This window comes from Anoplopoma fimbria, chromosome 17, assembly GCF_027596085.1.
Source record: "Anoplopoma fimbria isolate UVic2021 breed Golden Eagle Sablefish chromosome 17, Afim_UVic_2022, whole genome shotgun sequence".
Lineage (NCBI taxonomy): Eukaryota > Metazoa > Chordata > Actinopteri > Perciformes > Anoplopomatidae > Anoplopoma > Anoplopoma fimbria.
The window spans coordinates 4,765,271-4,780,265 of NC_072465.1; the positions used below are offsets into that span (position 1 = coordinate 4,765,271).

Genomic DNA, 14,995 nt, shown 5'->3' on the forward strand with positions numbered 1-14,995 from the left:
TGGGGGGGGCAACAGCATCCAGAGGAGCAACCTCAACCCCTGTTCCCCCACCCCCCACCCCAAAAAAAAAAAAATCCCAAAGCCCAGCAGTGACCTCCACCAGAAAGAGACCCAAGACCAACAAACCCCCTTTCCCCCTCCCTGGTGGGTTTGGTCCCAGGGATGGGTGAAGGGTCCTGGGAGGGTAATATAGTTCTTTCCCCTTTCGAAACCCACCACCGTCCGCTGGGTGTCCCCTCGCTCAGGGCGTGAAGATGGGGGAGAAGGGAATGTTTTCGTAGATTGACCCACCATATTCAGGCACAGAGCCGTCACCCCTCTTGAGCACCAGATGGGCGCGGCGGCCTCCGCTCTTGATGAGCTCGATGGCTCGCGCGTGCTTCATGCCCTTGGTGCTCTCGCCGTTGATCTCCAGGATTTCATCGCCGACCTGCGGAGAAAAAGGAAGAGGGAACCGGGAAGGGAAGGAAGAGAGGGGGAGGAAGCGAAAGGTGGGAGGCAGGGGGTAGCAACAAAGTGAAGGGTAAGGATGGATGGGAGAGGAAGTAAATCAGAGGGGTGAAGGAGAGACGAGCAAGGCAGAAAAAACAAAACAACAAGTGACAGTGTGGGGGGGGATGACAGGCAGGAAGGTTCAAAGAGACAGAAGGGAAGGAAAGGGAGGACAGAATGAGGAGAAGTTACATATTGAATCCAAAAAATGTTTTCTAAATCAACAGTTTCCAGAGAGGGCAAACTGCATCGAAAAAGCAGCAACTGTGACGTTGAGAGAGGAGAACGAGGGGGAGAGAGGGGGAGAGAGGGAGGGAAACAGGAGCCAGAAGAAACACTTTTTTGCTTCCCGGTTCTTTGCCTCCACGCCTCAAGTTATCTGACAGTGCTGCCTGTGCCGAGGGAATTCCCCTCTGGCAGAATATGGATCTCTCTCTGACACCTCTCTCCCCCCTCGCAGAGCTGCTTCTAATAATATCTCTGCTAATAAGGTGCACAAGCACAAATGTATGTAATGTGCTAATACATGCACACCCACACACTTCCTCAGTGTGGCATATTAACATGTATCAAAAACTCCCTTGTAGCTATCATGCAAACAGTATATGTCAACAGGCTCTCTACATGTGTCCTATATCACATGCAAACACATCAATTTAATCAATTAACACCTCATTGTGTATTCAATCAAGCAGCCCAGGGGAAGGGCTGCTGACCTACGCAGTTAATTAAAGTGAAGGTTAAATATTGCATTTTCATGACAGCTTCTCTAGCATGTACGAATGCCACTTCATGAGCTAATAGAGAAACATGAATCAATTCAAATTCACATATTCTGTATGCAGGTAAGCTCCATGACTCTGGCAACGTTTGCCTTGTGTTTTGATATTGCAGTCACACAATGAACCTGTTGTGTGCTGAAGCCTGGAGGGGGCCGTGTGTTTCTACTCAGTGAAGCGTAGCTGGCAGTAATTGGGGGGTACATTATGCACCAGCAATTATTTTGATGGATAATATTATTTTGGTGGCTGTAAAGTCTATGAGGCAGAAAAAAAATGTGCAGAACTGTCCAAACCCCATATCCCCAGCTTTGGTGATTTTTTTCCAGACAAACCGAAGGATTAAATGTTCCTTTATGTGGTGAGAAAATTCTCAGACTTCTTGAGTTAAATAAACCTTTTAAAAACCCACTGGATTATCTGAAAAAATGCACTGTTACAAAGCTGGACAGAAGGACGTTTTTGGAGACATTCAAATGTCTCTCTATGAATTCTACAAACGTGAGAAAATGTTTGATACTGTAACCCATCAACTATTACACCATGTTTATCAATGAAAATGAGAATAAGGAAAAAAATACTAATACTAATATAATATTGCAAATCCTATTGCAAATGCAATATCAGTCTAAATAACATAATTTAGATATGTGTTTCCCAAATTGTTCAGCTCTAGAGAAAAACTACATAACTGGACATTGAGGCTGCAAAAATAAAGTAAAATCAAACAAAACCGTTGAGGGAACTGTCCATTTATGTGCCATAATAAGCCAAAACAGTCCAAATGGACAATGGTACCCAGGGCATTTTTTGGGTTGATCAAAGAATGCAGCTTAATATTGCTATAAAGTTACTATTGTTTTCCACTTAAAGTATACATTTTATACTGCATATAACCTTTAACCAAAGGAAGAAGGTCTCATTTTCAAAGGACACAAGACGACATGGAAAAATGTAAAATATTTCAGAATTCAACACAATATTGAGTAGTCTATTTGTATTGCACCTGCAAGAGACATATTCAAAAAGAAAAATCAATGCGGCGGAAGTTGAGATATCCTGACTGGGTCAAGCTCGAGAAAAATGCTTAATATCAAACCTGTTCAACTCCCACGACTGAACTCAACAGCTTCTTTCATTAGACTTTCAAATGGCAACGCTCTGGTTTGTCAAGCAGACTTTTCTGTCATTCATTTGTCTTCATCAACCCTGAGCCAATATAATCATCAGGGTTATTTTTCTCAAAAATTTGAAAACTCCTCGAGAGGCACAGGGGACTTTAAACAACTGTTTCAGAGTCTTCCTATGACAAATAAACTAAATGTGCCACTTAGCACAGTCTGTGGCATCTTCTATGAGACCTAACAAGGCCTTTAAATTTGGAAACATTAGATGATGTTTTGGTGTGTGACTGCTGATCACATTGTCCGTACCCTCATCTTTCCGTTGCGGACAGCTGCTCCGTCCTCAGCTAGCCTCAGCACGTACAGGTCCATGTTGTATTCTCTGCCTCCCCGCAGGCTGAAGCCAAAGCCTTTGTTGTCTCGCTCCAGGTCCACTGAGTAGAACTCAGCATCCTGATGGAGACAGACCACACACACACACACACACGCACACACACACACACACACACACACACACACACACACACACACACACACACACACACACACACACACACACACACACACACACACACACACGGAAAGAGAGGGAGGGAGAAAGAAACATTAGCATCAAGGTTTGTGATTCAGATTTGAAGTGTGTGTGTGTGAGTGTCCTTTGAAGTGGGGTCCTATTTCGAGAGCATGGGACAAATGCCACCTTCAGGAAAGTCACACATATCTAAAAGGTGTGCCAGGCGGTGCGTGTATGTGTGTTTGTGTGTACATGCATATGTTCAGGTGGTGTAAGGATGCTGAATTATTGATGCTTTGGGCTCTGGGTGGACAAAGAGAGAGGGCACAGATATAATAGGAGGGAGGGAGAGAGAGAGCGAGGGGCCGGGCACCACAAGGACAGGCAGACAGCCACAGCAGCTCCTCGTCTTCACGCTCTCCTAATCTCCTCTGCTGCAGGATTAATGCTATCTGAGCGAGCCATCTCCACACCGCCAGATTAATTCAGCAGCGAACACGGTGGACTGAGGGGTTACTTTGAAAGCAAACAGGCTTTCCTTAATGCAGAAAGTCTGATAACGCCGGCAGGTAGACGAAAAAGGAAATATAAATAAATAACAATGCACTCTGATTGTCCTTGGGAAGGTGGGTGGCTACAGTATATATATCGGTTGATGCATGAAGGGACGGGAGGAGGAATGTGTGCTAGAAACAGATGAATGGATGTATGAAAAGACAAATGTGGGTGGGGAGTTGTCGGAATGGAGCGCAGATCACCGGGTGTTTGATGGAGACATGAAATGCACGGATGTCTGGATGAAGTTTGGCTGGAGCGTCCTTCCTTACCTGAGCTGAGACTTGTGTCGGGGGTTGAGGAGGAGGGCCCGGGGGTGCTTTGAATTCATACGATTCCTGTTTTGGTTTGGTGTTGTTCCTGAGGCAGAAAAGATAAAGCAGTCAGTACCAAATAGAAATCGGGGATTAAATGTGTTTCAGGCAGTTACTAATTCATTTAATCTGCATATTATTGACACTTTCTACTGACTTTTTTTTTTTTACAATAACTTTACTTGCTTGCTCAAAACACTCAATTTCCCAGCGTGCCCCTTACCTGGCCTCAGGTGCAGCCTGTTGCTGAGCTGTGTGAGTGGTGGTTATAGTGGCGATCTTCTCTGCATTGGTCAACAAAGACGCGTTTGATGACTCTGAAGAGGACGAGAGATGATCAGTTAGTGCTTTTCACGTCAACAAGTGTAAGACATTTTTATTTTTGGCCCAAAAACCTTTCCTCCTCGTGGGTACATACAAAAACCTGCCTGCTTCAATGAGGATATCTTACTGACATTTGCTTTTTCTCCATACAGCGCCTTATATACGCCATAATTTCAATATAAAAATAATAATTCAGCAGCTGTCAGCTACAAACATTTGCTGACCTATGGAGACCACCACCAACTCTACCAGCCTCCAAGCTTTGTGCTTGTAAAATTGCATTTATTTTCCAAAAGGTGTTCATCTAACTGAGGACTGAAACTCCTCCTGTGTCTGAGTTTTCAAACAGGAAACATGCAGCCTCTTGGAAGATTAAAGCTCCTGTTTATTCAGTCTTTTATCTTAAGACTGGTTCAATCCCTGCATCACGCTGGGCTCTAATGACCAAAGCCCACTGTCATTACATCACTCTTGCTGCATAAAGAAACCAATCTTCTCCCATCAACCAAATCTTTCTTGGCTATTTACAAGCAGCCTTTATTTGATTACAGCTCTCCACTCTCTTCTAAGTCTCCTAATAACTATTCTTCTCACGGTCAGTTCCCCTCTAATCTTTTCATCTCCTCCACCTCCACCAGTCCCCTTAGAGCCTGTTGGCTTAACTGTTCGATATGCCCGTTGCCCAAAAGGTTCAAAGTCAACCAGTCAAGCTGCATCGTGGGTGGGGCTAGCGTCATTTCGGACCTTTTAGATCTTGGAGTACCGTAGCCTGTATAAAAACATGCACGTAGTCTCCATGACTTCACACATAGGTTTTTCAGAGTGGGTGGCTCCAACTGAGGAACTGTCAAACTGAGGTGGATCTTCGGTGGAGCTGAGGCGGGCTACCAGAGACCTGATACGGCACCCACCTGTCTCTCAAAGCCGCCACGCCCTTAATGATTTATGACTTTAAGACTTAATAAAATTTAAACAGGTGACTTCTATAAATCAACAGCAAACTCACTAACAATCTCACACGTTTTCTGTTGCTCATTTTTCACTTTCACCGCCTGAAATTTGTCCCTGTAAACCTTATTCGCCCCTCCATCTGCTCATTTGCACTCCTTCCATTCTGCTGCCTCTCTCCATTCATCTCTCCTCCCACTGTTGTCTGCCTGGAAATTAATCGAATAAGCTCCGTTTACTCCCTGTCTTTCCGTTCCGCAAGCGGCCCACTGCCTCTTTTCTCCTTGCTCGCTTAGAATCATTTACGCCGCAAAGAAAAAGCACTCAGCTGTTTCTGTAATTGGTCTATGGCCCTGGCAATGTGCCCTCCTGCCCTGAATGGACAAGAGTTACAAATAAGAGCAGGTACAATCACAATGAGATTGCTAAAAGAAAAAAAGAAAAAGAAAAAACAGGCACATCATATCACCTCAGGCCTGTCTCCCTTCTAGTACACAATACGAAGCAATGCTCTATGCTGCAGAGACATGAGCTTTGATGAAAGCATTAGCTGTTTGTGCATGCATTACTGTGCAACAGCAGGAAGAGTTCCTGTTTTCTTTGTCACTGCAGTTGTGAGCGTCAGTCGCAACAAAACTCCATCTGTGTTCCCCCACAGTGGAGAGGTAAGCTCAGTGGAAAGGAGCCGAACCTGACTTCACCTTGGAACGACCTCTAGCGATGGTATTTATTCATGTCAGAAAGTTTAGACGGGATTGATCCACACAAAAAATAGGCGCACTCAGTCATGAGTGAACAAAGGCACACAACTTAGAAACACGATCCACAATCTTCCCCCGTCTCTGTCTCCGTGTCAGACAGCATCTGTTTGTTTGACACATGCACATAAACACAAACCAGAACTTTTTCGATAAGGCATATCCAGTTATTTCTCTCCGACGCCTTTTCTCGCTCGCTCCCTGCGTCTTCTTGGCAGAGCAATTTTGGCTTACTGTTCTCATCAAGCGCTCCACGAAAACCCCCCAAAAAAACCTCTCTTCATCCATAAGAAGTGAGCCGGAAAGCAACGAGCGGCGGACAAAAAAGCTCCAATTTCTACCAGTGAGTGCGTTGACAGGGAGTATCGCCTTCCTCGCACACACACACACACACACACACATACACTTAATTAAACAGCATTTGTGAAGCATGCCAGAGTGATCCGTCAGCACGAAGCAGAGAGAGCTCTCAGCTGAACAGCACAACATAAAGTGTGCACAAACTTTTTCCTTAGAGTCATACAGATCAAACATATACAGAGGAAATTCTGCGCTCTCTCTCTCTATCTCTCTCACACACACACACACACACACACACACACACACACACACACACACACACACACACACACACACACACACACACACACACACACACACACACACACACACACACACACACACACACACACACACACACACACACGTCATTTTAAAAGTAGCAGTTCTGTCAACACCACTGGGGTGTTGCATTCCCTTTGAAAGCAAGTGAAAAAACTGCAAGCTTTATATATAACACTTCAGGTATACATAATAACCACTCAGAGAAGTGATGACTTGTCCTGTATTATTTGACTGCCACTGAGCAAAGCCACTTGCAAAAATCTGCACTCCTGCTTGGACAACCTTCAACAACAAGATCTTCTAAATATGAATATTTTTGCTGAAGGCAACAGACTGAATGGGGTATTGTCAGAATGTGCTGGTTAAAAATATCCCACGCTGTTGCAAGGACTCTGAAGGTCCCCTTTTAGGACTGTGAGTTGGCAGGATACCCATTATCGCAACAGTTTATCAAGGCAATAGAGCCTTTTAAATGACTACATCTCGCTCAGTTGTGAGGAAATATTAACAACTGACAAAGTATTAAAAACTTCTGCAGTAGTTCCCGCTATAATCGGTGTCTCCAGGACCATGTTTTGCCATGATGACACACACACAAACACACACGCTGGTTACTGGTTATTATATCAAACTATCTATACTAAATCCTTAACTGTCACTCTCTACTCACCGTCTCCGGGTATGATGCGTAGCGTGACGGTGTTCCCGGCCTCCTTGATGAGGTTGACGATGTCAGAGTGGGACTTGTTGGTGATGGAGCACCCGTTCACAGCCAGGATGCGGTCGCCGACCTTCAGCTTCCCGCAGCGGTCCGCCGGGCTGCCCTCGATGATGCGCCCTATTTTGTGGGGCATGGCCACACATGCATTGCCAGCTATGGTCACCATTGACACGTTGTGATGCGCGATTCAGTGCGTAGGTATGTGTGTGCGTGCGTGTGTGTTTGGGGTGTTGTTGGATTGCGTTTGGAGAGAGAAGGGAAAGGAATGGGAAAGGGGGGAAAAGGAGTAGAAAGAGAGGATCAGAAGAGGATCAGAAGGTCAAGGGTTAATTCATAGACAGCCATCAGCCAGCCAAGCCGCAGTCACAGAGAAGCTGAACAGAGAAACGACAGCGGAAAATGCAAGCGTTGGCAAAGAGGGGCAAATGTGTGCTCTGCAAAGAAATAAGAGCATCTGTCATACTGTAGTATCTCCTGAGAATTAGTTTTTTCAAATGAATCACAAAAAAAGATCTATTTTTCCAAAGGTTTTGTCCTCCTCCAACCTCTCTGTCTCATAATACGTAGCGCTGCTTCAGCACCAAATGTCATTATTGTATTTGCATGAGTTTTCCTTGCAGCGGTAAGGTTATAATGAAAGAACTGTGTTGTGTCGTCTGCATCCCAAACACCTGCACTCGCAAAAAAGTTGGAGACGACGAACATACATCAGCGCTGACATCTCACCAACTAGCCTGAGGTCTCTCTGTTTCTCTTCCTTACTCTCTCTCTCTGTCTGCAGTCTGACATCAGTCACTGCAGAGAAAAGGAGCGAGCACTCACTCCCTCCTTCCACCAATCTTCTTCTTCATTTTAATTCATCCCTCCCTTCAGCCGCTTTCCTCTCTTTTACTCCACTACAAACCTGTCCAACCCTGACCTTTTACCTGTCTTTTTCGCTGCATGTAGCTGCAAACTATTGAACGGAAAGCAGATGATGGGAGAGAGGTGCTGCAGCATTTCTGAACAACTTCAAAAGTGCTTCTCCAAATACCATGTGTGCGTGGACTGGTTTCATGTAGCCAATTGGTTTCCATTAGGTTTTAAACAACAGGTCAAGTCAAATAAAGCTTATCTGCAGGCTCATGCGTTTCCACTCTGGCCTGCGGAAAAAAAGGGAGCTTTGCCACTTTGTAAGCCAACCTGGAAAAGTTGAGCATTTTCATGCCTTCTCAGTCCACCCACACTGACAGAGATAAGAGCACAGAGAGAAGTGGAATGCCATAGTGGTGTAGGCAGACAGCCATGGCAGGGCAAAGAGTGCACTGCATAGAAAAGAGACTACTAGTTTGTAAAAAGCAAAGTAGAGTCAATTTGAACAGCTTCACATGTTGTAATGTGTGAGATCAAACAGTAAATACGGTAACATCCGAGTTTGTTAACAATACAATGAATCCTGTATAAGCTAAGTGGTGCTAAATGACCTAAAAAAATGTAGACAATGTGGTTTTGAGTCAGTGCATCTCTCTTATCTACGCTGTGATGAATTAATATCATTCACACCGATTGTTTCCCTTATCTATCCTTCATGCAGCACTCATTCTCATTAACTTGTCATTAGGCTTTTAGTGGCGACCTGCTCGGCAGAACTCATTTAAGTTCAGCTGAATAATACAAATGCCTTATGTAAGTCCCACTTCGCTTGTGATCAATTATAAAAAAGCCTTGTGTGAGTGTAGCAGCAGCAGCAGCAGGCGCAGAAAGGGTTTCAGTGTCTTGGCTTGACAGGCTCAGACGAAAAATGAAAAAGAAGAACCGATTCTTTGAGGAGAGTTGGTATTGATCTGGTGGGACTGTAAATAGCCAGAACTGCTGCTGGTTTGTCAGGCGGTTTAGTGTTCAGTGGTTTTTATGGATGATACAAAGGCAGCCCATAAAGAAGATAGATAAAAGGCCCAAGTAAAGAGGAGTGTGTTTCATGTTTTACTAAGTGGTACTGATTTCTGAAATATTTGCATGTACAATCAACTACTGTGTTTGTGACGCTCCAAAGAGAAAAAGTGTGACATCTCTTACCGAAGGTGGTGCCAGCTTCGGGCCGCGACACCGAAGAGACGATGACAAAACCGAACCCCTCGTTCTCGCCGCGGCGGATCTCCACGTCATAGGGCTGCAGGGCGGAGGGGGCGTTGGAGATGATGTTGGGGGCTGGGAGGAGGTGGTGGCGGCGACTGCCGAGGCGACCACGGCGTTCCCGCTGCCACCCGCCCCTCCGCCCCCTCCCCGCTGCCGATGCCGGAGGTGGAGCCGCTGCCGGAGCTCACGGTGTTGAGGGAGTTCTGGCTGCCCTGGGGGTGCGCTTCCCCATCTCCTCCGTCAGGCTGGGCGCCTGGTTGCTGCTGTGGTGGGAGGACGCCGGCGATGGAGGAACATCTCCCTCTGCTTTAACTAGACACGACAGAGGAGGATAAGGTGAGAGAGATGCAGATTATGCAGTGAAGGGGTGTGAGAGGAAATGATGTGGAGAACGAGAGAGGAGAAAGGTTTATGGAAGGAATAAAAAAGGGAACAAATTGTGGACGGGGAGGTGAGACAAGACTGATTCAGGAGATGACACAAGAAGATGGAGAAAAGAATGAAGGCGGCCAGACGGTGTTACATAAGAAACTCAGGAGATAATAGGACAGAAAAAGCAGAGAAAGAGACCGGTGCATAATAATGCGAGATATAACAACACAGCAAAATGTGACATCATCTGTACAATCTGAAAAAAGATTGTACATAAACACAGACGGCTAGTTTTTGCTGATATGATAAAGGACATCTTAAGGGAAAAAGAGCCCTGCCGACAATCGCTCCTCTGATCTGTTTTGAACAAAAGATGAACTGAAGACGCGGCCCGGCTGTAGTATCTGGACATTTCATTCCACATTTCATTTCCTGCCCAGCTGCTCGCGGAAAAAAAAGCACCTCATATTCTCGTCGCTGTGAGGCAGACGGGGAGCAGCAATGCGCTAATGTCTGTCCGCTGTCATCGGGGCCGAAGGTTGACCACCCTCTCCATCATATTTATGGGCCATGCTTTATCGCCTGCTCAGGAGCGGGGTGGAGCCGAGCACAGCAGTGGAATGACAGTGATAGGCGGGGGGAGGGAGGGGGTTGGCGTTTGCTCGTGGTAGCGGCCGAGCGCTTCCAAGTGTTCCACACCCAGACTATTACAGAGGAGGGCAATAGCTGCACATGGCGAATAGGGCCCTGGGCCCCTGGTGGGAACGGGATAAAAGTAAATGGGGCCCTTGGCGATGTAAAGTACAGAGTGCTTTTTCGTGAGGATATATGATTGTGTCGGCAATACCGAATTATTAAATGATAAAATATACTGCTGATATAACATGAATTACACAATTACTGAAAGTTACCCATGAGGGAACACTGTGATTGGGTGATCTGTCTGATCTATTGATCTATATCTCTATGTATAGATATAGAGCTGTCAGCAGCTCTCTATCAGGCCGGGCCCCTGCCGTGATCCCTCCCCCTTCTTACCGGCGTAGTTGGTTTTGCGTCGCACGGTGAGGTTGACGTGGCCCTGCTTGGCAGCCTGCTGCATCAGTTGCACCACCAGTTGGTGCGACTTGCCCACCACCGCCGTGCCGTCCACGCATATCAGCTCATCGCCGGACCGCAGGCGCCCGTCCTCGTCCGCCGCGCCGTACTTCACTATGTGGCCGATGTAGATCTGAAACACAGAGTAGATGGATTGGAAATGTGAGACAATGCGCACAAAATCTATATGGTGGGAATCTAAGCAAAGACTGTGCAATATATGTTTTAATAACATGAAAGAAGTTCAAACAATGCTTTAACAGAGACAAGATTTTGTATTTAAGATATACTTTAGGTTCATACATTAAATTAGAATTAACTCTTTTTCAGCAGGCATAATGTTGGTGTGTAGTACAGGTCTGCTACACTTTAAACCACACTATTACATCTTCTCTCTCCTTCCCAACCTGCAACAGTAGTCAGCCGGCTCCAAAGTAAATCATTATTTACTTTTCCTTCATGAAAACGCAGTGCAGGAGTGCAGTGCAGATAACAAGAACAAAACAACTTTGCCTTTGAAGTGGTGTGTGTGGTGGGTGGTTTTCTTTTCACGGAAGCTGTGTTGTAGAAATCATTGATAGGAAGTTGATAAGAAGCTCAGAACTCCACGGAGGAGGCAGATAAATAAAAAAAAAAACCCCCACACATACAGAGGTGGTGTTAAACCCTATAGATGCTGCTCGGACTAGTGCTGTGAATAAAGCCTCCCTTTCATCATTCATGTTTCTGAATCCTGTCAGCTGTAGTTCATGCATTGAGAGAGACTCACCGGCTCTCCTAGCTCGTTGCCTCCGAGGATCCTGAAGCCGAACCCTGTGTCCTTCCTCCACAGGAAAATGTCCTGCTCTTGGAAGTCTGGAACTGTAAAATCAACAGATCACCATTAACATATCTGCATTAACACAAACCGCCTTCACCATTACTGCACAAGAAGAGTTCAGTCCCAGCATACAGTTAGCCGTTTAGTATAAACTGCAGCCAAGGGTATGGCCGTAATAGAAGCACCCATTGTTCTCAGTGACTCAAACCACCCGTCTGCTTATGTCAACATGCAAATATTCATCCTCCCAACTGTTCTAAGCTTTGTCACCGAGATAGCACTTTTGCACAAACAGTCTGTCTGGAGGATTTGGGAAAAGAACAAACAACTGATCCGTCAAAAGGATGAGAAAAGGATCTATTTTTGGGTAAAGAGCACAGGTATAAAGCTTAAATAATCAGGAGCCAGACAGACTGCCAGAACAATTCAGAGCACCCGCTTTCATATGCCCCATAATTAGAAATGATCGGGCTGAAGTTTCACTCTGAAGTCTGAAATAGCATCGTTTTTATTTCGTTTGAGCTCAGTGACGTTACCACAGTCTGGACATTACTATTCCATTGGACTACACTGTTTCTTTTATGAAGTGATGTGTGACATGCAAGTCCATTTTCTTTTTTCATGTGTCGGGGAGCACTTCCCACCAGACGGAGGTCCTAATACTTGCTGGAATATGCTATTTATTATTGAGCAGAGTATGGCAAGTTCACAGTCCACAAGAGAACAAGTCTGTCTGTGTGTGTGTGTGTGTGTGTGTGTGTGTGTGTGTGTGTGTGTGTGTGTGTGTGTGTGTGTGTGTGTGTGTGTGTGTGTGTGTGTGTGTGCCAGTCACTAGAAAACTCAGCTATAAAAGAAGCATTTCACTGCAGAGAATGACAGCTCATGGTTCATGTAGCAGTGGAGGTGGGGGCAGCCTCAGGGGGGCTGCTGGGAGCCAGGGGGAGAGATGGGAGAGAGTGTGCATGCATGAGGCCTTATCTCGGTGTACATATGAGCTTCTTTGCCCTAAGCGTGTGCATACGTATTCATGTATGTGTATGCAATTGTACGGTCGCAGCTGTGTTGTACTGGCTGACAAACATGCACCTCTGAGTAAAACTCCCTGGGAGATTTCCTTTTCGCTCCGACACAGGCCACTGCTGCCAAGGCCACTGAAGCCACTGAGAGACGGCGGGGTGGCAGAAGGCATAAGCAGCCTGCTCCCAATCTGTTCCTTCAGTCAACAGTTAAATTCCCGGCGGAACACAGCCATCTCTTACAATCTATCACAATGTGACCGTGGAGGAACGGGGAGAGGAAGAGTCAGAGGAGAACTGTCGCAATCTGCACCTGCACACCGTAGGGTCAACTGCCCAGATGAACCCTGCTCCTGTCAATGAATGGATCCATAAGTAATCCCTGCAGTGAGCCAACTGGGCGTGAATCGATCAATATTCGACAAAGATGGACGGACCTGTGCCGAGGACTGCAATTAACAAGCGTGGCTGAGGTAATTCAACTGGGATGTTAAAACCAGACAATAATCATAATGAAGGCCAATAGAGCATGAGAGAGTTCTCTATCCTCTGTGGCCCACATTGCGCAGAACGGGTCTGTGCGAGTTTTTTTCTGCAAATGGAAATCGTTCACCACATGGTGAGTTTAAAGACCTTGATCTCAGCAGAACTTTTCATTACAGCTAGATTCTGCGTGGAGAAATGTCTCTGCCGTGGCCGAGGCCTGAGCCCTATGGGGGTTTCACACAGCAGGATTTTTAGGATGAGAGCTCAATGCAGAGTGAGGGGGGTGGAGGATTTACACCTGCTGGGACAGGTCAGCTGTCATTCTCTCTGTGCTTCTCATTTACTTTCTAAACCCTCAGAATCCCTTGATCTCGCAAAGCTTGACCTTTTTTCTCTTTCACTTCCCATTTCTGTGTTTCTGTCGCCCTCTTCGTCACCCTTTGTGCTCCCTTTGCGGTCCTCCCGTTTACTCTGGGCAAACTCAGGCTCAGGTAATTTAGAAAAAAACCCCATTGAGACTCCATCACCTTAGGGCGGGTTTGTAGACATAATCTCCCCCTTAGTATTGGTTTCTTCTGCTCTCCATCACGATTCTTTATTTCCTTTTAAAATCAAACACCACAGTCCTCTTAGCCTTTCCCGGCAGCTTGCCCAACAGGCATCTGCACTACCAGCCCACGCTCAGCCCCCCCCCTCACATTCTTCTTCTTCATCATAGGCATCTAAATAATGAAAATCCATGACAAGTGGTGCCTGAGGAAGTGATTAGATGTTCGCAGCCTTTTTCAGACTAATGGTTTTTCTTTTCCCTCTCCTGTTTTTCTTTTTTAAACCCGACAGTGGATTTGAGGGTTATTCTTTTTAATTGGAGCTATCCCTTCGCTTTGGCAAGACTAGACAAAGAGGAGGGGGGGGGATTGCAATCCAACGACATCCACTCCACTATTGCTGCTAATTATACGCCTGTGTGTCTCTTAAGGTAAGTGTAGTGTAAAAGTGTGTCAATAGGACCATAGTGGCACCTACAGAAGTAGCTTTTAAACGACTGGACAAAGAACATGTGGGAGACGAAGGCTTCTGATGCGGCTCGGAAATCAATGCTAACTTTGTGGCTTTGAAGAACTGCTTCAAGAGGAATAACTCAACATTTTGGGAGATACATTTATTAACTTTCTCCCTGTTGTGAGTTAGATAAGAAGATGGAAATCACTCTCATGTTTGAATGTTAAATATAAAAGGGAAAATTTGACTAATTTCATGTGGAAGTCAAATCAGTGTTGATGGTGAATGTAGTCGATTGAAGCAATATATTCCTCAGTGAGTGCTATATTGATAAAGAAAGATGAGTCTGCAGCTGCAAAGTCTGTTGTCATTTCACGTATGCATTTTAAAGTGTTTTAGCTGACTCGGATATCCAGCCTTAATTAATTTCCAGAGTATACAGCCAAAGAAATGCATCTCAGAGAGACTGCGGCTGTGTTAGCAGAGCAAGAGGATATGGCCGACAGGGACGATAGCAGGAGAGCTCAGCTTTCTCGGTCAATACAGCACGCACTGAGGAATTTATTGCTTCAATGGACTACATTTACCATCAACACTGACTGGAAATTCCCATAAAAGATGGCAAATTTCCCTTTAAAGATAGAACCAGCAGGCTATTAACTTGACTTAGCACACAGACTGGAAGTAAGGGGACACAGCTATCGTGGCTCTGTCCAACGTAAAACAAATCTGCCTACCAGCTTTAAAGCAACTTTCTTTTTTTGTTTGGAACGTTTGTTCCACACACAAAAAGAAATGTAAAAACTACTTGGAAAAAAGCCAAGTTGGCTGTTTCCCTCTGCTTTCTGTGTGAGCTTAGCTGAGCTAATAGCCTGCTGACTCTAGCTTTACATTTAGCGCACAGATATGTGAGTGAATTCTCAAGACAGCAAA

At 45.5% G+C, this 14,995-nt stretch overlaps 1 protein-coding gene across 1 annotated transcript in view; it reads right to left on the reverse strand.

Moving 5' to 3' along the window:
* The window catches only part of LOC129105255 (membrane-associated guanylate kinase, WW and PDZ domain-containing protein 1-like), a 131,115-nt gene that overhangs the window by 2,257 nt on the left and 113,863 nt on the right, over positions 1–14,995 (reverse strand). The window contains 11 exon segments of the mRNA XM_054616164.1: positions 292–430; positions 2,705–2,848; positions 3,737–3,824; positions 4,002–4,095; positions 7,103–7,306; positions 9,209–9,302; positions 9,359–9,415; positions 9,418–9,488; positions 9,491–9,580; positions 10,679–10,871; positions 11,508–11,599. Coding sequence (XP_054472139.1) covers positions 292–430; positions 2,705–2,848; positions 3,737–3,824; positions 4,002–4,095; positions 7,103–7,306; positions 9,209–9,302; positions 9,359–9,415; positions 9,418–9,488; positions 9,491–9,580; positions 10,679–10,871; positions 11,508–11,599 — 1,266 coding nt within the window.